General features: G+C 44.1%; 2 protein-coding genes across 7 annotated transcripts in view; one reads left to right on the forward strand and one right to left on the reverse strand.

Moving 5' to 3' along the window:
- The window catches only part of Palm2akap2 (PALM2 and AKAP2 fusion), a 396,491-nt gene extending 389,805 nt beyond the window's left edge, over positions 1-6,686 (forward strand). For 5 of the 6 annotated variants that reach the window (XM_090330409.1, XM_090330410.1, XM_090330412.1 and 2 more), the window contains one exon: positions 2,853-6,686. In XM_090330409.1, coding sequence (XP_090186535.1) covers positions 2,853-2,951 — 99 coding nt within the window. In that variant the 3' untranslated portion in view covers positions 2,952-6,686. The remainder of the gene's footprint in view (positions 1-2,852) is intronic. The other variant, XM_090330411.1, reaches the window with a different exon arrangement.
- Positions 6,687-16,056: 9,370 nt separating this feature from the next.
- On the reverse strand, positions 16,057-21,221 carry C3H9orf152 (chromosome 3 C9orf152 homolog). The gene is made up of 2 exons (XM_090329166.1): positions 20,660-21,221; positions 16,057-17,325 (listed from the first exon to the last, which is right to left on the reverse strand). Exons 1-2 carry the CDS (start codon positions 20,850-20,852, stop codon positions 16,787-16,789), a joined length of 732 nt encoding a protein of 243 aa, XP_090185292.1. The 5' UTR covers positions 20,853-21,221; the 3' UTR covers positions 16,057-16,786.
- Positions 21,222-22,966: the final 1,745 nt, after the last annotated feature.

Consider the following 22,966-nt stretch of genomic DNA (forward strand, 5'->3'; position numbering starts at 1 on the left):
CACGGTTCAAAGCCAACTAGGACACTAAAGTCCATGAGACGCTTATCTCCAATTAACCACTAGAAAACCGGAAGTGGCCCTATGGCTCAAGCTGAAGAACTCAGGGACCACACCCAGGCCCAGAGTTCAAGTCCCACAACTGACCAAAAAATGAATAAATAAATTTGTCTATATTGGCAGAATAAGCAGTTGACTTGAATTTCCTAAGTGTTAGAAAGGTAAAATTAATAGTAGAACGTTTGATTCCTTGAGTCCCCACCCACCCCCAAACCTGGGTTTGTTTTAATCTGTAGAAACAAAACTTTAAGTCAAGTCATTTTATTATTTTTGCTGTGTGTTTCTCCCTCTCCACTTACATGGAGTGTTTATTGGTCCAGTCTCATTACAGCCACTGAGCAGCTATGTAGCCTTGTGGCCTTGAGAATGCTTTAAACTCAACATTGACCTTTTCTCCTACTGCCCGGTGCTTCAGTATCCTGGGACACAGAAGGGTCAATGAACTGGGGCCAGTGGCTCACACCTGTAACCCTAGTAGCTATTCAGGGGGCTGAGATCTGAGCATCATACTTTAAAGCCAGCCTGGGCAGGATGAGATTTTTATCTCCAGTTAAGCATCAGAAAAATACAAATAGCACTGTCCCTCAAAAGTGATATAGGGTGCTGGCCTGGAGCACAAACATTCAGGGACTATGTCCAGGCCCTGAGTTCAAGCCCCATGACTGATGAAAAACATAAAAATAAAAAGTAAAGAAAATGAATGTTAGCACGAGGCTCATAGAATGGTTCTGAAGATTAAAGCAGTAACTGGTTCATAGTCTTGGTGATTTAAGTGACTCAGAGGCATACATGATTAGCCTCTATGGTTACTTTGACTTTGAAAATCAAAATAACACACAGAGCATAAGAGATCTAAATTGGCTAGACATTTGTCGCCACACCCATAACCCACACACATCGTCCCTGAGGGCTTGGATTTTGACTCCTCTGATGGCTTGGTGTAGATTGCCTTTACCCCAACACCGTCTTAGATCTTAAACTGTATGAATTACAGGAAAGCTGGTGACTTTTATACAAAGATTGTATTATATCAATTTTAATAACAGTTCATCAGAAATTGAGAATCATGTTGAGTAGCCAACCAAACAAGGAACAACGAATGGAAGCTCAGTGAATAGAAGTGAATGATTTGAGCTCTTGATAAGTTCTTCAAAGCAAGCCTTGCTAACGTTTCCATGGTGACCATGGTGGTGTGGTATGGGAATCCAGAAAATATAGGTAAAATGGATGGATAGATGAATTTTAAATACATAGGTTCCTGGAAAAATAGAGCAAGCTAAATTTGCTACAGTCAATCGAGCATTCAAAGAAGGCTTAAGAGCTGGGCTCCAGTGGTTCATGCCCATCCTCCTAGCTACTCAGGAGGATCACAGTTTCAACCAGCTCGAGGAAGGAAAGTCCACGAAACTCTTACTTCCAATTAGTCACAGAAAAAGCTGGGAGGGACACTGTGGCTCCAGTGGTAGAGAGCTAGCCTTGAACAGAAAGGAGCTCAGTGACAACACCCAGGACCAGCTAACATACTGCTCACTCGGCGATGGTCACGTGGGTGACCATTTAGTATGGCTTGAAAAAACTATAAAGAGCTCAAATAATTTCTCATTCTTAATTATATGGTCACTCCACATCTTACCGAACGGAAGCTGGCATCCACGAATGATTTTAGGTCAGAAGGAAAAGAAATAGAGCCCCATGGTCACAGTCATTGATCCTGTTCGTGACTTTGAATTTCTAATTTCTTCCTTTGTTTTCTTTTTTTCCCTCTTTATTCCTTTCCTCCCTCCCTTCTTTCCTTTTTTTTTTTCTTTTTTGCCAGTCCTGGGGCTTGGACTCTAGACCTGACCACTGTCCCTGAGCGCCTTTTGCTATCCACAATTTCACTTCTGGCTTTTTCTCTAATTGCTTAGAGATAAGAGTCTCGTGGAGTTTACTGCCTGGACTGGCTTTGTGCCACAATCTTCAGACCTCAGCCTCCTGAGTAGCTAAGATTATAAGCATGAGCCACCAGCAACCACCTATTAATTTCTTTTATTAGTGTGTACAGTCCTGTCATTACATCAAAACATTGTCTTCTTAAATGACCTGAAAAGCTTTTACCCATTGAATGACTATTTATGTTTAAGTACTGCAAAGAAGATTTTTGTGGTATCAATATGATCATAGTTTATGTAAATCTACAAAGCTTGAAGAATTAAATCTACCGTGGCCCATAATTAGGCACTGCTTTCTGCCCTGTTTCTTTCATACGTTTGTAATAGCCAGGGACCCTCTTTCTAGTACATAGCAGCCACATAAAAATAAATAGCTAACATATATTGGATGGCATAGATAGGGAACAGTTAAATTGGTACATGCGTTTCTGTTGGACAGCACTGTACTGAACAGCATGTAGAATCTGCTCAACTTAAAAACTTGCTGTGAGGCTGCAGGTATAGCTGTGTGGTAAGTGCTACTATGGTGGAGTACTTACCTGATATGCACAAGGCCTTGGGTTTAGTCCCTACACCATAGCAAAAAACCAAAATAAGACAAAAACGTGATGCAGAGCAAGTCTAGTTTAAAGAAACTTGCCAGGCACACAAATTAAATCTCTTGAAATGTACGGATCACATACAGATTAATTTTAACTTGGAGTAAATATCTACCCAGAACCTTCCAGCCCCCTTTTCTCTCTCTCCTACCCTTCACCCACCCCCAGCAAACAGAGAAAAGATGCCCAGAAAGGGAATTAATTTGTGTGCATAATTAACATTTATGAATTGTGTGTAATTTTTTCTCCCCTTCTCTCTTTTCAGGTCCTTGAGGCCACCCGGGTGAATAGAAGAAAGAGTGCTCTGGCCTTGCGCTGGGAGGCAGGCATTTATGCCAACCAAGAGGAAGAGAACAATGAATAAACTTCTTTCAGCCCAGGAAACTTCTTTGGTGCTTGGGATACCAAGAAACCAAGACATGATCAAATCAAAGCATTTTAACAGACTCTATTAAAATGCACATAAACTCAGCAATCCTTACGTAGACCACAAGCTGCAATATATATATATAGAGAGAGAGAGAAAAAAAGATCAAAAAAGAAGTCAATCTACCCATCAAACTCTTGAGACCCAGAAATAAGCAGAGAAAGGATTTCTTTGTGACTCAAGAAGAAACTTCTGGATCAGGACCCATCCACAATTGACCCAAAAGGACAAAGATATCACAAGCAAACCAATCTACCAGCTGCTGGCAGAACTGAGGCCAGCCTAGCAGGGTGATGGCAGAGAACAAAGGCTAAAAGGCCACCAGGAGGACAGTAGAGCCCAGACTGGTGCAGTTGATGTGATGTAGGCTGTGGGCTGTTTCTTTCTAACCCTCGCTCACAGCACCAGAGGTATTGGGTTGACTCCCATTTTCTCTAGCAGCCATAAAACAAATGGTGTTTCTCCTTATTGTGCCCAAGAGGCAGTCATGATTCAATCTCTAGTTACATTTAATTATTTCTAATTGAGAGCAATGAATGGTTTCAGTACATAAAATACACACCAGGAGGTTGCGAAAGGTATAGGAGAAAGCCAAACCAAATGGATTATTTTAGCTTTAGGATCTTTGTGTCTGCATATGCTATTGACTGATCTTCAGTTTAGAACACATTTCCCTAGTTAGGTTTCTTCATAGGAAAACTCTATTTAGTGAGCAACATCTATTTTTATGATGGGATAGGGGGAAAATATAAATATGGGTAAAGTCTACACACATTGAACAGCTTGGTTCAAGATGGTAGGGGTATTTTTAAAGTGGCAATAATTGAGGGGGGGGAAAGGGCAAACTCTGTCTTGGAGAGGCAGATGGCCAGGAATAAAGAGGTGTTTATAGCTATTTTGTATTCTAAAGTGGGCCTTAGAGATAGAAGGAGGATCAATTGTTTTAGATCTATCAAAGATGAAATACATAAATGTCATGGAGGTAGAGAGAGAAACATGGAGGGGGGGAAGGAGTGGGAAAATAAGGAAGTAAGAGAGATTATTTTTGCTGAGCAACCAGTGTTTTTCAGAAAGATAAAACTATAGAATAGAAATTTAAGTGCAGGCTTGGAATCAGCTACAAATCCTAAAGATGGCGTGTGTCTGTGTGTGTACACCTTTGTGTGTTTGTGTGGAGTGTGTTCACGAATAAAGTGTGTGTGTGTGTGTGTGTGTGTATGTATGAAAATTCCAGATTGATCGTGGTATAGGGATGTATAGTTTATTTTCCTCCAAAGCTGTCTACCAGCTTCAGGAGCGAGTGAGAATTTCTTTTTTATGAAAAGGGATATAATGGCACTGAGCTGATGCAGTATTTATAATATTAAATTGATCTAACATGGTATTTGCATGAGTCACATTTGCAGAGTTTTGAACAGTTTTGTAACTTGACATTTAGGAACATATCCTATTTATTCCATGCTTTCTATTGATGCTTAGTCTACTAGAGACGATGCCAGCTTTGCTTGTTCTTTCTTTTAAAGCAATAAGGGCATTCACTAACTGGGTGCCCTAAATTTCTGGATGAGACAAACGTTCAGTTTCTGACCATGGGCTAGGACAGAGGGATCCCACCAAAAAAAAAACAAAAAAACCTAACAAGCCTTCATTATTGTTTCCTTTCTTTGAAAACTGTGGTTTAAGAAAAGCAATAATTAAATTAGACCTCGCTATAATTCCTTTTTGTTTTCATATTGTTATGCCATAAGCTGTAACACGTTATTCAGATAAGTTGGAATTCTACAACATGTATATGTAGTGCTATATACATTATGTTTGCTTTTTGTTTTATTAGACGAGTGTTGACTTTGAGAGGGATAAAGCTTATTCACAGACCTGTGGCGGGCACAAGATCCAAAGATGGAATTGTGTAATGACGTATACCAATCCTTAAGAACTAAGAAGGGAAACTGAAATGTAGAGCCAAACTGTGCAGATGGTTGCCAAACTGGCACAAGGCAGTTTTTAGATTATCTTTCCTGGCAGAAGGTTTAGATGGAACAAGTCAACAAAATGTTAGCCATTGCTGACACAAAACAAATTAGATCCTTATTGTAAGGAATTCCATTTTTTAGCGGTAAAAGCTGGTCTGGAGACAGATCTTCCCCCCCCAGAAAAATGACATCTTATTAGGAGGCAGGTCACACACACCCCCCTCCCTGCTTCCTATGAATGTGTGAGGGGGACCATTTCTGTCTAAGGATTTCCTGTTGGAGGTTCCAGATGTCTGGACTGAAGTCCTGATATGAAGAGGGGTTCCCAAGAGAGACAGCAGTGTAAGAACAGAGGAGGCCTCAGCATTCTAGCCCCAGGCATAACACCTGCTAGATGGCTGGAGAGTTGGCTGGTTTTGTGGGTTGCTTTGTGTGCTGGCTTTGTGTTTAAGTAGACTTGACTGTGGTTGATTGAACTTGACCATGGTTCTTGACCATGGTTGATTGTCTTCCTTAAGGAATAACAGTTACAGAGCCAATCTTGGGCCCACACTGCACGTATAGATGAGGAAATCAATTTAGCTTCTGTGACTTGGTCCTAGTCAGTGACTTTAACTATGAGTCCTCTACTACAAATTATTGGCAGTTCTCCTACCTGCCTTCTGCTAACTAATCTCCTTAATGTTCTTATTGATGGCCCTATTTTAATCCCATCCAATGTAAATTACAGTCTCCTTGAGCATGCCAGACTTTCTCTGTGCTCTTGAGTTTTACTCATTCAAGAAACACCAGGCCATCACTTTGGACACAGCACTGTGCTAGTCTCTAGGATCCCACAGGAGCCCCTGAAACCATGGAAACATGGGAAAAGGATCTCTGGCTGAAAGTCATTCCTGCCTCATGAACCAAGAGGAAGAAGCTCATGAGCAACCTGGCCTCGGAAGCTTTACCCACCCTCAGCCAGCACGAAGTACAACAGATGCTTAGATTCTCAGCGAGACTTAAAAGCCTTCCTAAAGGTGTTCCCCACTGCATTGTTAGATGTTTACTTTCCTCTGGAGCTGACTACTGACATGCCTTGCCTTTCTCATGCTGAAATTATGGAAACGGGGTCTGTCTGTGGTAGGAGATCTACTTGAATGGCACATGTAATTTCCTTACCTCTGTGTACCCATGCATGCGCCCCACCCTCAGCCATGGCATAGAAGCAGTATATAGACCAGTGAACACACACACACACACACACACACACACACACACACACACACACAGCATAACAAGGGACACTAAAGCAGTGTTGACTCTTGTCTCTAAAGACATTTTTTCCAGTTGAAAGGAGTTAACTAAACCATATATTTAAAAAAAAAATAGCCTAAATGTTAAGAGATGGTGACTATATCCAGTTTTAGTTACAGAATCGATTTCCTGAATTCTAAGTATTCAGTAAGCTGCCAATTTTGATCTTGTGTTGCTCTTTACCCAAATGAGTTTTTTCTTTGTTTCTTTTTTCCTATTATTATTAATTAGAGGAGGGCGTGGGGGGGAGCAGCAATACTGTGTTGAAAAATTATACTCTGTATCTGGCTTTCTTGTGTATGTTAATCACTTAAATGTTATTATTCTGCTTTGGTTTTATAGTGATTGTGAGGCATTCAATGCAAGTATACAGTTATTTTCTCATTAAAACCTGATATGTGTGTGTTGCATTTTTTTTTTTCCTGTAAAGGATGGCTACTTGTTTGACTGGAAGAGGTTGAAAGATTAGTCACATTGCAAATGGTGTGCTGAGCCACTGCCTCTGTCTTGGCAGTACCTGCTTCTCAGAACAAAGAACACTACTGAGATGACAGTCGTAGCAGACTGTTCCCACAATCCCTTTATCAGTGTTTTCTACATGCCATGACAACCCAGAAACTTCTGATGGGACCATCAGAAATGAGACAAATGGGTCTTCACATTGAAAGACTAAAGCCCAGGTGGTTGTTGGACAAACAGTAGGATAAGCCCTAACACCATGTATCACATTCAGCTATTAAGCTCTTTTCTTTCTTTCATTTATTTAGTCGTGGGTCTTGAACTCAGTAGCTGGGCACTATCCCTTAGCGTTTACACTCAAAGCTAGTGTTCTACCACTTTGAGCCAAGCACCACTTTGTTTCTGGTGGAGAAGGGTTGGGTGGACTTTCCTACTTGGGCCGGCTTTGAATCACAACCCTCAGTTCTCAGCTTCCTGAGTAGCTAGGATCACAGGTGTGAGCCACCAGTACCAGGCTCTGTTTTTCTTACTACATTTTAAGATCTGTATTCAAGCTTTAAAGAACAGATAACACAGGTTCACCAGGAAAAACCCCAATCTTTGCCTCTCCCTATTCTCTCGTCAATCTCCAGTTCCTGATCTGCCCCCCCCCCCTCTTTTTCTGTCTTTAGGCTTTCTGAAGGCTAAAGTTCCACCACTTGAGCCACAGCACCATTTCCAGCTTTTTCCGTGTGGTTCTGAGGAATCGAACCTGGGTCTTCATGTTAGGCAGCCATTCTACCACTAGGCCAAACTCCTGGCACCTTCTATTTCCTTTTGTGTGTGCTTTCTGACTGACTCTTCTTTACCTACTTGGTGACTCTCCAGGGGTTTTCCTCCCCTGTGTTACCAGGCATATTTTCTTGAGCAACTGGGGACATGATATGGTGCCCTGCAGTGGGTGGCATCTTCAGGTCCTTGGGTGGTAAAGAATTCGGAAGTGGAGAGGGTGGGTGGACCTGACAGTCATCTTAGAAAGCCCCATGGATGCAACCAACTACCATTTGAAAACTTTCAGAAAAAGCAATTTCGATTGAGTATAGAAGACCTTGTTCTTTTTTTTTTTTTTTGTCATTTCCTAACCGAAATGGTGAGCAGAAGTGAACCAGCCATCCCTATTACAAAAATGGGAAGAAACTTCAAATAAGCTGGAAGAACTGTTAAAATTCAGTCATGGTGAGGTAAGAGGTGCTGGGTTGCAGAGCGAAGATAAAAGGTGACTGGAGAGAAGACAGACTGGGTAAGAGATGAGCTTGAGGCTCCATAACCCCCCTCCCGTGACTGGTGCCAGGTTAGAGGCCTGGTGCCTGGGTCCCCACTCTTTCCCCAGAGAAACCAGTGGCTACAGCTGCACTCAGGCTCTGCTCAGGCTATCACGACCTTTGGGGAGGTGGCCATGGACTCAGCTAAGGAGCGAATCTTCTGATGAGGCTCCAAAATCCCCACACCGCATGATGCTAGAGAAGACTTGGCACTTACAGCATCCCTGCCATTCCCTCTTAGGTCATTGTCATGGAACAGCAGGTGAGACAACAGCTCTGCACACAGTGTCACAGGGCTCCCAAGGGCTTTTCTCTCCAGAAAGCCAAGCCCTGTGAGATAGGAGAGTCCATCTTGAGAGATACTTGAAGTTGGCCTAGAAACAACATCAGCAGGTAGAAACTACTGGGTGGGGCAAAGAAAACAGTTCACTGCATACCTTCCTCAGTGCCAAGAACACATTGGAGAGAGACACTGGGGAAGCAGTGTGGGCAGACACATGTCTAAAATAGCTGCAAACTTCGGGCATCTGGAGAGCCCTTTACCTACAGAGAGCTTAGCGAAGACTTTGCAGTGGGATCAGAACTTCTCTAGCAGTGGTTTATGTACACCAAGAAGTCAAGCAACACAATTGAGAGTGCATTTGCTTTTCCCCATGTATAAGTCACTACAATTGGGGAGGACGCATGAAAATTTTCAACTGCCAACACGCACTGGCTCAACACCAAACTGTCTTCAGTAAGCCCATAGTCCATGTGCAATGTAGGGGAAGTGCTTTACTGCAAGCTATATCCCTATTGTCTACCAGTTTTAGATCTTGGGAATATAGGAAATGTAGGAAAGTCTGCTGCAAAGCTCTAGTCTCAACACTGATGAATTCACACTGGAATAAGACATTGTGTGATGAATGTGAAAAAATATTCAGTAATGACCATTTTAGAAAATTATTGATATTATAAAGGTGATGTACAGGGAGGTTACAGTTATGTAAATCAGATAAAGAGTACATTTCTTTTTGGACAATGTCACCCCTCACTCACACTTTGTCCCTCCTGTCCACATCCATAAGCTGTAGAGTTCGTTTTCAACAGTGTCGAGTAAGTACCACTGCTGCGTCTGCTCACTTTTTATACCTCTATTTCTGTGAGAAGTAACCTTCATTTGGGGGGGAAGGGTATGTTGATAGGGGCACACTAAAATTGAGCCACATCCTCCATCCTCAATAACAAGGTTTTGAAGCCAGGATCTGAACTGAGACAGAGCTTGTGCTTAAATCCCTGCTTAACCTCATGCAAGTTGTCTTTCACAATAATCAGGTGAAGGCCATTTTTTTGGTCAGTACTGTGAGTTTATTAATCATTTGAAAGGTCTACCTGTCTGTCCATTGTGTAATAAAGTCAGGAACTATCCAAGTGCAAAACAATCTATGATAATATCCCAAGGAAAGAATGAATCTTCATTTTTGCCACAAACTTACCAGTCAATGACCACTTATCTCTCATATATGCAATTTTCTGGCACTTTCTGATTGGCTTAGTGTATCAATTTCTCTGCTGTCTTTTTGCTTAATGGATTGGCTTCCTTCCAGTGAGTCTATGCTAGTAACAGTTTGACTAGCATGCTTGTATAATTTGAGATATCAAAGAAGTAATTCTGAATTGGCTCAGGGGAACGTTGTACAGCCCTAACTCATGTTAGGATCACCTGGTGAGCTTTGAAACTTATATTTAGTGGTTTGGGCTGGGGCTCAGGTATGAATTTTTAAAAGTTATTCCAGGTGACTCTAAGATGAAGTAATCTTTGAGCAGGCAGGCCCTCCCCCTCCCTCCCACACCTTATCCCCAATACAGCAGTCTTGATCCTGGCTCACAATATCTTAGGGGCTGCTGGGAGTACTTTCTCTTTATGTATGGTGCTTAGACCTGAACCTGGATATTCTTCTCACATTTGTTCTCTATGGGTTGGAGACACAAAATTAATTGCATATTCTCTGGACAGAAGAGCCAAGTAACAAGATATTTAGAAACAAACAAACAAAAAACAGCAAGAATGATCTCAGAGAATGTTCCTGGATAGTCACAAGGTTCCAGGCACTTGCAAGGAGGAACTTAAGAAATAACTTCCCAAGAAGAGCAAGAAGCTCACAGAAATGCCTTCCTTGGCCACTGGAAGCATGGAATTCTAACTCTCAAATGTTTTCATTTGACATTTGATAGTCATCTTTGCCTGCAGGTATGAAATGTGGCCACAAGGTGTCACTGGTCTCTAAAGTAAAAGCTGCTAAGAGGGTCATGAGCCTCTCAGGAGGCTGCAGACTTTCCCCACCCTCCACAGTAGACAAGAATCTCCCAACATTGCAATGAAAACCACCACGTGCCAAGTGCAGTGGCTCACGCCTCTAACCCTAGCTTGTCAGGAGGCTGAGATCTAAGAATCATGAAAGCCAGCCTGGGCAGAAAAGTCCATGAGACTATGTCTCTCTTCTAACAGTGTCTTAATAAAACTTGGTTTCTCCTTGAAAAAAATTACAATAATAGAGCAAAATAATTTTTAAAAATTCTGGAGAAATTTCAAGCTCAAGTTTCTTTGTCTTTCATTGCTGAATCACAAGGACATGCTTTGTTTCTAGGTCTTAATCCACCACTCGTACTTAGAAAATACTGGAATTCTAGAAACCCAGGTCTGCTTGTGGTATGGGGCTCCAACAGCAAGCTGGTCTTCTGGGTGCCTTTCAGCTACCCATGTGGCCAGTCTAAAATGACAATATCTGCAACCCTCACACTCTAGGCCCCACCACAACATGATACAGATCATGAACCCAATCATTATCACATCACAGATAGGCTGGTACACCTATCTCAATGTCACTCACGAACCCCTGGTTAAACAGCATTACTACTCTGTCATTCATACATTTCATAACTTCTGGCAGCTCTGGAGATAAGCAAAAGGTCAACACTAATTCATTGAGATGAACCCATACTAAGTAACATGGTAGACAAGTTGAGCCAGCATGGAACCCCCCCCTCAGGTTACCACTGCAAAGCTTGCAACCCAGAGATACGGAACTACTGCAAGGACAAGCAGCCTCATGACCCTGAAAGACTGGAGAGTGAGACACAGGTTAACATGGCTAAGGGACATCTGAACATAGTTATTTCTACCTTCGTGTGGTTATTCATGCAAGACTCACAGTCTCCAAAGTGTCTCCATTAAGCGCTCCAACACTACTCTCATGATACAGGATGTGTGCAGGGTGAATGAGATAAGTACTGGATAAAGAAGTTTGTCTTCTCCTTCATGGTAAGATACAGGAGTCTCCGGCTAAGCCAAAGCACTTTTCAAGGCTGAGAGGAAGTTCTGCCATCTCTCATTGTAGCTATCCGTCTTGCTATATTTTGCACTTTTGTAGTTATGGGGAAAAAAAACAAGTGCAGGGAGGAAGTGATACTCAAACTTAATCAGGATTTTATAAGCTAATTCCCATTTTGAGCTTGGTTTCTAAATCTATGACCAGCAGAAATCCTAGAACTTCTATTTCTTAATCTTGGTCTACTGTCTGTCTTAATTCCTGAAGGGAAAAACCACTGCTAGAGATCCAGGCAATGAAGCCAACTGTGTTTTCAGTAAACACATCTATGGAAAACTGAACCTTATATTACTGAACCTTAGTTTCTTAAGGCACATAACAACAAGGATCTAAGGGTGACAGAACAACAGATGGAGAACTAGTTTCTCACTGATTGCTTAGAACTAATGTGGTTATGGAGTGTAGCTCAGTGGGAGACTTTTTGGGTGTCTCTTGGTCAGCCACCTCTAAGCCTTGCTAACCCAAGACTTCCTCTGTCATCTCTTATACAACCTGATTCTTATTCTAGTTCATTCAAGAACAATGCTGAGCACGTGATGTTATCAAGCTACTTCTGCTTCCCCATCATGAGAAGGTCAGACAGCTGACTACAGTGAGAAACTCAAGGTTTCTCTCCCTTGATTACTGCATCCCACAGGAGGTCCTCAGAGATGGGCCTCAAGGACACAGCGGGACCTCTGTCAGGAGCTGTATGTTGGATTGATCCTTTCCTGATCTTTCCATTCACAGAGCCGTTGTGATAAAAATGAGACTTGGAGCTGCTTTCCACAGAAGCACCTCCTGCATCTTTTCTCCCCTACTTCCTGCAAAAAAAGTCAAGTAGGGATATCGACAATTCCAAGACCCACCCACACCAGAAGGGGAATGCTCTGAACAGACACACTGAGCAATGAAATCATCCTAACCTGCATCCAGACCTCATGCTGATTTCTAGTTCATCTTAGGCACACGATCGCCTTAAAGGTTCTTCAAGTTGGGTTGGCAGAAGCCACAGCCTTCCCCACAATTGTCCATTTCCTCCTTCTACTTCTTAGGGTAAGACTGAGGGTTGGTGTGTGTCCAAGTCTTGATTGTAATCCTGGATTTAGGGAACTCAGGGGGTGGATGGCAACCTAGCCAGGGAGTAGAACCATCAGGGAACAGACAAAGGAGAGGAGAAAGCATTAATTTATGGCGAGTATCTCATCTTTCTGAATGGAAGTGGAGAAGGGAACTTATTTTTTTTTTTTTTTGCCAATCCTGGGCTTGAGCTCAGGGCCAGAGCACTGTCCTTGGACTTTCTCAAGGCTAGAGCTCTACTACTTGAGCCTCAGCACCATTTCCGGCTTTTTTCTATGTATGTGGGACTGAGGAATTGAACCTGGGTCTTCATGCATGCCCTGCAATCACTCTACCACTAGGCCAAACTCCTGGCCCCAAAGGGGAACTTTATAATTGCCACACATCAAAGGCTAAGAATCAAATGATATGTTCAGTCCCTGGAACCCACTGTGGTGAGGAAGCATGGGGTTCATTAGCTGTGGGAGGAAGTCAGTCACCGTGTGTGTGTGTGTGTGTGTGTGTGTGTGTGTGTGTGTGTGTGTGTGTGTAAGGCTTCCAGGAATCTGGGGTCAGACTGGAAACACAATGAGTGATTCCGATCTCTTTCAACAATAAAGAAGTGGCACAAAAGGACATTTGTGTAGAGCAGGGAGGGTTACCTGCCACTGCAAAGGCTTTTAGGGAAAAGGCTGGGTTTTAGGAAGAAGTATTTAGAAAATATTCTCCAGTTCTCTCTGGCTTCTAATTAAAAGCACTAAGGTCTTCTGTCTGAAGGGGGCTTCCAGGAAATGCAGAAGGGAAGAAGTCATAAAGAAGAGGCTGGACTCTGGAATGTGGCTGAGTTTCATTTTTCGTGTTTCCTTCCTAGTCTCCCTACCACAAGGCTGCATGCCTTTTGGAGCAAGAGTAGCAAGAATCAGCTGTGAGGGAGAAGACCATACCCCCTCTTCTCCAGCTGAAAAGTACAGAACAGGGGACAGGGCAGTGGGAGGCTATTGGTGGATCTGACTCGACTCTGAGATGGAGTTTTAAATTTAGAAAGTTCTACGTCTTAAGAAGTGGGATGTTCAGCTTTAATAACAAGAAGTGACTGAAAGGTTAGGGAACCATACTGAACTAGCTTAGGGAGGAACCCAGCAGAGAAGGGAGGAGGGCCGGGTGGGGGTGGGGGAAGGAGGAGTAAAAAGAGGAAGGAGAGAGGAGGGGGGGAGGAAGAGGAGGAGGAGGAGGAGGAAGAGTGCTACCTCAATGACAATCCTGACTGTGCCCCCCACGATAATGACGATGACAAAGACCACCCAGCCAGGTTAGTAGCAGCTACAGGTTTAAAAGACCTTCTCTGTTCCCAGCTGAGAAAAACCACCCTCCTCTCTCTCGGCCCCTCCCCCAGGGTGAAATCTGTAACTGGCTGATAACCCTGCAAATGTCACCGTGTACCCGTGCAGCCAGGCAATTAGACCCTGAGGCACCTGCCTCCTGCCAGACAAGATGGAGACATTTGGTGCAGCAAGTCATGTGGCACCCATCACAGGTCTGGCATCCATCAAAGTTTCCATGATTTTAGGGACCCCCCCACCTTCCATGCTCCTGGAAAAAGACTCCCCCATGTAGAAGTTTAAGAGGCTTCCCACCTTCTCTGGATCCTGCTAGCCCTGAGAGATAACCTGGAGAGGTTAGCTCCAGTTCTGGCAACAGGAAAGAACACCCAGCCCTGTTCCTGTGAGAGCCCCACAGTAATCTGAGCACTTTGCCTGTCGAGGAGTTGGTAGGAAGACAAGTTTGTTAGGAGTGTATGGACATTTGTGTGTGTTGACTGAGAAACAGGTTGTTCCGGTCCAATGCTCTTGGCAGCGCAGTTAGTAGCCCTGGAAGCTTATATCTGTACACACATGTACACACATGTACAGATATGCATATTTATACCTGCATACCTATGTACACATGCATATATATCTGTATGTACATGTGTATAAAACCTTTTGATGGCTCATGCCTGTAATCTGAGCTCCTCAGGAGGCTGAGGTCTGATCTGAGTATCTGATCTGAGATCTGAGGCTCAGTTCAAAGCTAGCCTGGGCAGAAAAGTCTATGAGACTCTTATCTTCAGTGAAGTATCCAAAAGCCAGAAGTGGAGTTGTGACCCAAGTGGTAGAACACCAGTCTTGACCAAAAAAGCTAAGGGTCAGAGCCTACGTGCTGAGTTCAAGCCCCAGGAGTGGCACCACACACACACACACACCAGTCTCTTATTGAGAGTGCTTGGAACTTTAACACACAGTATCACTAAACCTTTGGAAACCAAAAATTATCTCCCTTACATGACCAAGAATGGACTCTAAACGGAGAGGTTAAGTAACTGGGTCCAATCAGAGGTCAAAAAGTAGCTCTCCATCCCACATGCTCTCTGCCATCTCCTACACAGGACACAGGTGCCCTGCACGTGCTACTAGACTTGCAGGAGTCTGGGGAACAAGGAAGAAAGAAAAATAAAATCTACACCAAGAGGCGGAGCTTGTAAGACTCTTTCAGACAAAAAGTAACAGACAAGGTTTCTTTCAGAAAGTTTCCATAATTTTCACCAGAAGCTTAAAAACAATTGCACTTAAGACTCATTTACAAAAGGAATCGTAATGGATTTACAAACTGGAGTGTATTTCTGCTGGTCCATTTAGGAGAAACAGGTATACAAAGAGAAAATATCAGGTGAGATCTGATTAAATATCAGGTGAGATCTGATTAAACTAAAATTGTTTACAAAAATTGCCCTCTAACCACAGGCTCTCTTTACCACAACTCAAGCAACACCTAATTCATTTTTTTTTTTTGCCAGTCCTGGGCTTTAGCTCAGGGCCTGAGCACTGACCTTGCATTTTCTCAAGGCTAGAACTCTACCACTTGAGCCTCAGCACCACTTCCAGCTTTTTTTTATGTATGTGGTACCAAGAAACCGAATCCAGGTCTTTGAGCATGCTAGGCAAGCACTCTACCACTAGGCCAAACTCCTGGCCGCACCTAATTAATTTTATTCTAGATCTAAAACACATATTTGATCCCAAGAAAGACTTCTAAGTGATCTTAGCTAGGATGAGAAGAGGGAAATTTCTAGGAGCTTTTGTTTTCCAAGCATCAGCATCATCATTATTATAATCACCATTCAGTCTTTCGTTATTTATGTACCTATCATTATATATCTTCAATGACGGATAGTTTTGGGGGTTTTTTTTGCCAGTCCTGGGCTAGGGCTCAGGGCCTGAGCATTGTCCCTGGATTTTCTCAAGGCTAGAGCTCTACCACTTGAGCCACAGCTTTTTGCTACGTATGTGGTACCAAGGAATCGAACCCGGGTCTTTGTGCATGCTAGGCAAGCACTCTACCACTAGGCCAAACTCCCAGCCCTGATAGTTTTTTTTTTTTAATTATGAAAATTTGCAGAGTGAAAAACAGTTGAAAAAGAAGAAAGAAGAAGCTGAATCCTTGTGGCTTTTGCCTGTAATCCTAGCTACTCTGGAGGCTGAGATGTGAGGATTGTGGTTCAAAGCCAGCCAAGGCAGGAAAGTCTGTGAGGCTCTTATCTCCAGTCAATCACCAGAAAACTGAAAGTGATACTATAGCTCAAAGTGGTAGAGTGCCCTAAATTCAAGCCCCCGCAATAAACAAAATGAAAAAAAGAAGGAAGAGAGTAAAAGTGAGAAGGAAATAAATCCACCATGAGGCTGGAACATACAGCCTTGGTGGCAGCTGACAACCCTAAGCACACATCATGATAGGTGGCATTGCCATGACTCTCTTTACCCAGGATAACCATACTTCAGGAGGTTCACAAGGAAATGCTGTAGTCACTACTACTGAATATACTAAGTCTTCAGATGCAATAACCCATAAAGGGTCCTGAATTCTCTGAGCTCATTCTCCCCCCACCCAGAATATATGAGGAGTCAGGAAGTACTGAAAATTAGATGGTCTCCTGAATGGCATTGCTAGGCATTCTCTTGGCTAGAGTTCCTACTTGATGTCTCAAAATTCTCCACTCCTAGGGAGCAGATGTTCTTTTGGGATGGATTAGGTGTTCTGCACCCCCATCCCCCACTCCATGGCATGCAAGGCTCCTTAGTGGTATCTTTTTATATGCGCAGAGTGGGATGGCACTGATCAGCCAGTACTCTTCCATTCTGAATGGATGGTGAACCATCTGACTGGGGCTGCAGGCGCATATTCTGGAAGACTGTTCCCACTGTGAATTTCATGATCAACAGTAGTATTGATGCCATTCTTTCTCATAGCTCTAGTTAGGGCTCTGCCTCTTTGATCTGTTTTTGATGAGTCTGTAGATGGCCTCAAGGCTGAGACATCTGGCTAAGTCCAAAATTTGAGGCAGGGCCATATAAGCCCAGGTTGCGGGCAGCCTGGGAGATCCTGGGTGTTTTCCTCTGGGGAAAGGGGTAGTGAGCCGATTTGCCAGGCCTGTGTGGGTTTGTTATAAAAGGGGAACACTGAATGCTGGCTTTTAACTTGGATTCCACTTCCTTTGTTTGGGTAGCAGTCCTGTGACATGGGTGCTGAGCTGCCTCCGGCTGGGTCTTCTGACTGTTTCCATGTGAGTGTGGGTCGCCCTCAGGAGGGAGCCTCTGATTAGATGCTCCAAGTTGATCATTTGGCATCAAATGATTATTTTCCTGGTGGAAGGTTTGGACCACACGATGCATCTCTAGGTGCGTGTGCCACATTGACTCAGGTGCCTGAAGACACTTTCGATCCGTTTCCTCTGGCATCCTTTCCAGCCCTGGCTCTGTGTCCTCCTGGGACAGTGAGGTCCTTCTCTCCTTGTTAATCCGCACAGGACTGATCATGGACTCAGCAGGAGAAGGACTTCCTCCTGTGAAGAGAAGTTCACAGTGTCATTATTGAGAGGAAAGGTGGATAGCTATCACTTAGGGCTCTAGAATGTCAAGGGGGTCAAATGTCCATGCACACATGATTACCTCATGCATCTCCTCTCTCTCTCTCTCTCTCTCTCTCTCTCTCTCTCTCTCTCTCTCTCTCTCTCTCTCTCTCTCTCTCTCTCTCTCTCGGTCTCTCTCTCTCACACACACACACACACATACACACACCTAATGTCCTCAACATACACACTTTCACATAATTACTTATTCATTATATATATGGAGAAAGACAGACAGATGGATGGACAGAAAGGTCTTCCAGAGGCCCATGAGTTAATGTCTTGGTCACTAGATTGTAGTATTATTTGGTAATTGTGTAAACTTCAGGGAGGCTCATTGGAAGAGCCTCCAGTCTCATTCTCCCTCTTTGTTTCCTGGCCACCACGAGGTGACCAATGTCCTTCATCACAGTCTCCTGTCCTGACACATGGAACTGTCACAGACCTAAAGCAGCCTGGCCCACCACAGACAGACCATGGACTGAAACCTGAGTCATGGCCTGAGAGTCTGAGTCAGTGTAAAACTTGCTTCCTTTTGAGCTAAATTTCTTTGGTACTTTTTCACACCAATGTTACACATGCATGGATTCATATGTATGCACTGGAGGAAAGCTTATTTTTAATTTAGGGCTTAACTTGGAGAGCATTGTATCCTAGCATCAGATAATTTACCACTCAAGACAAAGAGAGAAGCTGTTTCCTAAGGTAGCTCATGTAGAGTGTAGAGAACTAACCATTATTTTTCTTCTAGTCCATATACTCTGGGTTTGTTGCTGCTTCTCTGAACTAGCTTCAGAATTATAAAGGTAGACATGTCTCCTTTCTCAGGAACTTTTATTGTGTGTGTGCCATCTTGGGGCTTGAACTCAGAATCTGGATGTTCCTGAACTTTTAAGCTCAAGGTTAGTGCTTTACCACTTGAGCCATGGCACAATTTTCAGCTATTTAGTGGATAATTGAACACAGGAGTCTCCTGGGCTTTTCTGTCTGGACTAGCTTCAAATGTGGACCTCAGAGCTCAGTCTCATGAATAGTGAGGTGTGAGCCACCAGCCCTCAGCTTAGGGCATTTTTACAGCCCCTTCTGTGCAACATAATGGTTCCTTGTGAAACTTGTGGAAATGACCGAGCGGCATTACCTATAGGAAAGAGGCTGGTGAAAAACCTTGGTCCCTCTGAGCTATCAAAGTTGCCTAAGGGTTCTGGCACCTCCTACCACAGGACTCCCTGTGGGTAACCACATACAAGTTGATACAGGGTTAATATTAAAGAAATAAAGTCAGAAGGAAGCTCCAGCATTCAGTTCCAGGAGTCTAAAAGAAACAAAAGAGACAGACTAGAGGCAGGCTATCTATGCAAACATTGACTGCCCTGTACATGAACTCCAGTGGAAAAACTGAAGACAACTTCTTTGAAACCACTCTATAGTCAATGCAAAATGCAGAAAAACCTTTACAATGTTCAAAATACTAAGCACTCACATAAAAACAGGGGAGGTGCAGTGCATAATGGGAGAACCTGGGAGCTGGAATCCTCTCCCATTGAGAGTCTACCAGGAAAGGGCTCAGGAAGGACAAGCAGGGCTATAAATTCATAGCAGGCCCTGCTCAACTGTCAGTTCAGCCAGGGTCCACAGAGGACATGGGAGAGAGCAAGCAGTGGGGGGGGAGGGGGGTACCCAGAGCCTTTGGTCTCAGAGCAGGACCTTCTGTGGGGGTTTCCTCCATGCCTTCAGAATCACACCTGCTCTATCTCTATGCAAGCAAAAAGCACAAGATTTTTTTTTCTTTTTCTTTTTTGTACTACTGGGAAGTGAACTAAGGCCTCACACTAAATAAGTGCTTTCCCATTTGCACTACATCCCCAATAATTTATGCTGACTTAATGTTTGACTACCTCTTACTATCTTTTACTGGGTTCATTCCAAACCAGCATGCCTCCTGCCTTTGCCACCTGAGTAGCAGAGAATGCCACCATGTATGTACCACCATGTCCAGTTGGGACATTCATACTATGTGTGTCTTTTAAATCTAATTTGGAACTACACATGGTGAAACACATCTATAATTCTGGCACTTGGGAGAATGAAGGAGGCAGATCTTAAGTTTGAGGCTAGTTGGGGCTAGCTAATAAAACCTTGTATCAAAACTATACTGGGTCTGAGATGCATTTGAATAATTCCTGGTGAGCAAATGGATTTGTGAGTCTGATTAGCAAGTCTGTTAAACATGATGTTTTCATCAAATGGGGGTTAACTTAATGAATGATTGCTGAATGACTGCACGAAGGGAGATTAGGGCTGTAGGAGCTCTCCAGCTTATGCCCTGCAGAGATTCTCCTAACTGGCTACTCTAGTTTGCTTCAACTGGATCCCATTTGGTAACAGCCCAAGTAATGAAGAAGTCTCCTCTAGCTCTGAGGAGATCTTTTCATCTCCCCAAACCCTCCTTTTGTTGGCCTTTTGAAGACTACTTCCAGTCCTGAGTAGTGAGGAGCCTCTACCCCCTGGCTCCCCTCCAACCTGGTCCAGCAGAACATAGATCACAGAAGAGAGTTGTCTATGGAACTAATGACACATAATTGCAAAAGCTCTCCGGGAATGCCTTTGACCTTTCACAGACCTCCCTTCTCCCGTGATCTCCTCTCCATTCTAGGAAGAAGGCTAGAAATGACAACAGCTTACTCTCTAAGCCCCATGTACCTGGACTTCTCTCAGGATGAACTTTGAATTCCCTAAGGTAGGAGCTTCTTTCTGCCAGGAGGAAGTGCTTTTCTCTCGGCTCCAACCTTCCCCATGGCTGCAGGAGGCTAGATGAGCCCGGGTGCCTGGTGAGTCCCTGAGCCCTGGGTTTACTCTGTAGCAGCCAGTTGCAAGAATGTTGGGGAAAAATCACCCCCTCCCCCCAAAAAAATGGATCTCTCTCGTTTGCTGGAGGTCCTTTTGTTCGATCTAGGCAGCAAGCAGAAACCCCACCTTCCCCCGCCCAGCAATGGGGCCCAAGCCCAGCTCTCAGGCTGACCAGTCAAGCAAGATCAGAAGCGGAAAGCCTGGCATGGCACCACTGGCTGAGGCCCCTTTCATTTGGCCCTGGGACAGGCTGGGCTGAATTGCCCTTACCCAGTCTTGTTTGGTCTGGTTCTGGTTTGGACTAGGCCAGAAGCAGCTCTGCTCTTCCCTGTTAGGAAGCTGACAGAGTTCAGGCTCTGCAATGCAGGAAGCTCAGCCATCTGTTCCACACACCACCAGTCCCCTCCTTGCCCAGCCCTACCTTTGGGGAGAACCAGGAGGTGGGCCCGGGTCCTCTGCTGCCTCCTCAGGCCTTCATACTGGGCTCGCAGAAACTGGATGTTGACAGAGGGCCCTTGGCCAGGGGCCTGAATCCCAGAGCTCTCAGCCATGAATGGAGCCCGGAGCTGCCAGAAGTGGGGCAGAGCAAGGCAGGGACAGGCCAACCCCTTCATCCGGGATCCGGGAGAAAAGTAAATGGTGAGGTGTGAGGCAGGGGGCAGGAAGTAAAGGGATAAGGAAGGAAGGGGAAAGCAGCGGGAAGGAGGGGGGATGATGGGGCCAAAAGGTGGGTGGAAAGGTGAGCAGGCAGGGTGGAGAGAAGACTGAAAATCGAGGGAAGGAAACTCAAGTGGCCTAGTACCTGCCTGACCCTAGTACTATGGAAGGAAGGAGGGAGGGAAAAAAAAGGAAAGGAGGAGACAAAAGAAGGGAGGAAAAGGGAGAGGTTGAAGAGAGGAAAAGTAGGGAGGTGGGAAGAGGGAGGAAAGAAGAAAAGAAATGTCCCTTTTGAGGAAGGATTAAATAGGGGGGCAAAAAAGAAATAGAAGAGGGAGAAGGAAATAGTGACAAGAGGGGATTAATAAATCAGGTGAGAGTAGGAGCAGGGGAAAGCCAGGAGCGGGAGGTGAACTGGAGAAGCCAGGAGTGGGGAGCTGAGGAGAAAGGCAGGTGCTAGCAGCTGGGGTGCTAATAGCTTCAGGTCTCTTATGCCAAGGCTTTCTCTGCTGGATCTCAAAGTATATTCCAATTCCAAGAGCTCCAGTAAGGTACCCTGTTTTCTGGCAGAGTGGGAGCTGGGCTCGCGAGTGCCAGGCACCTGCTCAGCTTACACAATTTTGGACTAGCCTTGGTGGTTCATCAGAACCTGCTGGATTGGTTTGCAGTTTCCTGTGCCTCCAAAGCTGAGCACCGAATGTTCCTGCAGTACCCTGTGCTAGGAGAATTCAACACAAAGATCTCCACTCGGTCCTAAACACACAACCCAGTGAAAAACCCAGTCCCAAAGTCTGCCATGGGGGATAGAACCTAGGGCTGGGCCCCTGGGCCTCCTGCCAGCCCCACCTGTAACATTTCCCATGCTATGAACTGTTGTGGGCTTGGCATTTTCCAACCTAGCAGTAAAGCCGGTGTTTATCTTGCCTGTGGCTAGGTACACCTTTATCCCTTGCTGGCCAACCTATCTCTAAAGATGCCAGCTCCCTGCCCCCTTTCTTACAGAAACTCTGACCTATCCTTGCTCTACTTGGTCAAGGAAGTCCTTTCTTTAGTTCTAATATACACAAAGACCGCCAGTCACCCAAGACACTTACAGAGGATGAGCTGGCAGTGGAGGAGAAATCACCACCAATGTGTTAGCTTGCTAAGGTCAACATAACAAAAACCTCACACATGGGTAGGTTAAACAACATTCTGGAGGTTTTTTTTTTTTTTTAAAGATTTTATTAACATTGAGTTTTACATCATATTTCAAATGACGTATTTAACAAACAAGTATTCAAGAAGGGAATCTCTATATACAATCACTGGCACTTAGTTTTTAGAACATAATCAAAATTAGGCTAAGGGTTTGTATATCATAGATACATATTAGTATGTAATAAAACATTATGTCTATGGAGTCATAAGTTTTTATGTCTATGTAGTTGTGTTTATATTTCCGGTACCATGTCCATAGCATTGGGTACGCAAATATTGAGTCCTCACTCTTGTACTGTTTGAATCTATTAGCCACATACTAAGGATACCATGTGCCTTTTGTTCCTTTGGTCTTGACTTGTCTCACTCAACATGATTCGCTCTAGATTCATCCACTTCCCTGCAAATGCCATTATTTTATCTTGTCTGTTGGCTATGTAGAATTCCATTGTGTATATATACCACATTTTCTGTATCCATTCATCTGCAGTAGGGCATATGGATTGTTTCCATCACTTGGCTATTGTGAACAGTGCAGAGCTGAACATAGCTGAGCAGGTGTCCTTATCATATCCTGGGTTATGATGTTCAGGATAGATGCCCAGGAGTGGCATGGCGGGATCATAGGGAAGGTCAATTTTCAGTTCTTTAGGAAACCTCCACACTGCTTTCCAGAGTGGCTGAACTAGTTTACATTCCCACCAGCAGTGTAGTAGGGTTCTTTTTTCTCTACAACCCCGCAAGCATCTGTCATTGTCTGAGTTCAAAATCTTGGCCATTCTTGTTGGGGTAAGGTGGTATCTTAGGGTTGTTTTTATTTGCATTTCCTTTATGACCATGGATTATGAGCATTTTCTCATGCTTTTCTGCC

The sequence above is a fragment of the Megascapheus bottae genome, chromosome 3 (genome assembly GCF_031878675.1).
Source record: "Megascapheus bottae isolate mThoBot1 chromosome 3, mThoBot2.hap1, whole genome shotgun sequence".
Taxonomy (NCBI): domain Eukaryota; kingdom Metazoa; phylum Chordata; class Mammalia; order Rodentia; family Geomyidae; genus Megascapheus; species Megascapheus bottae.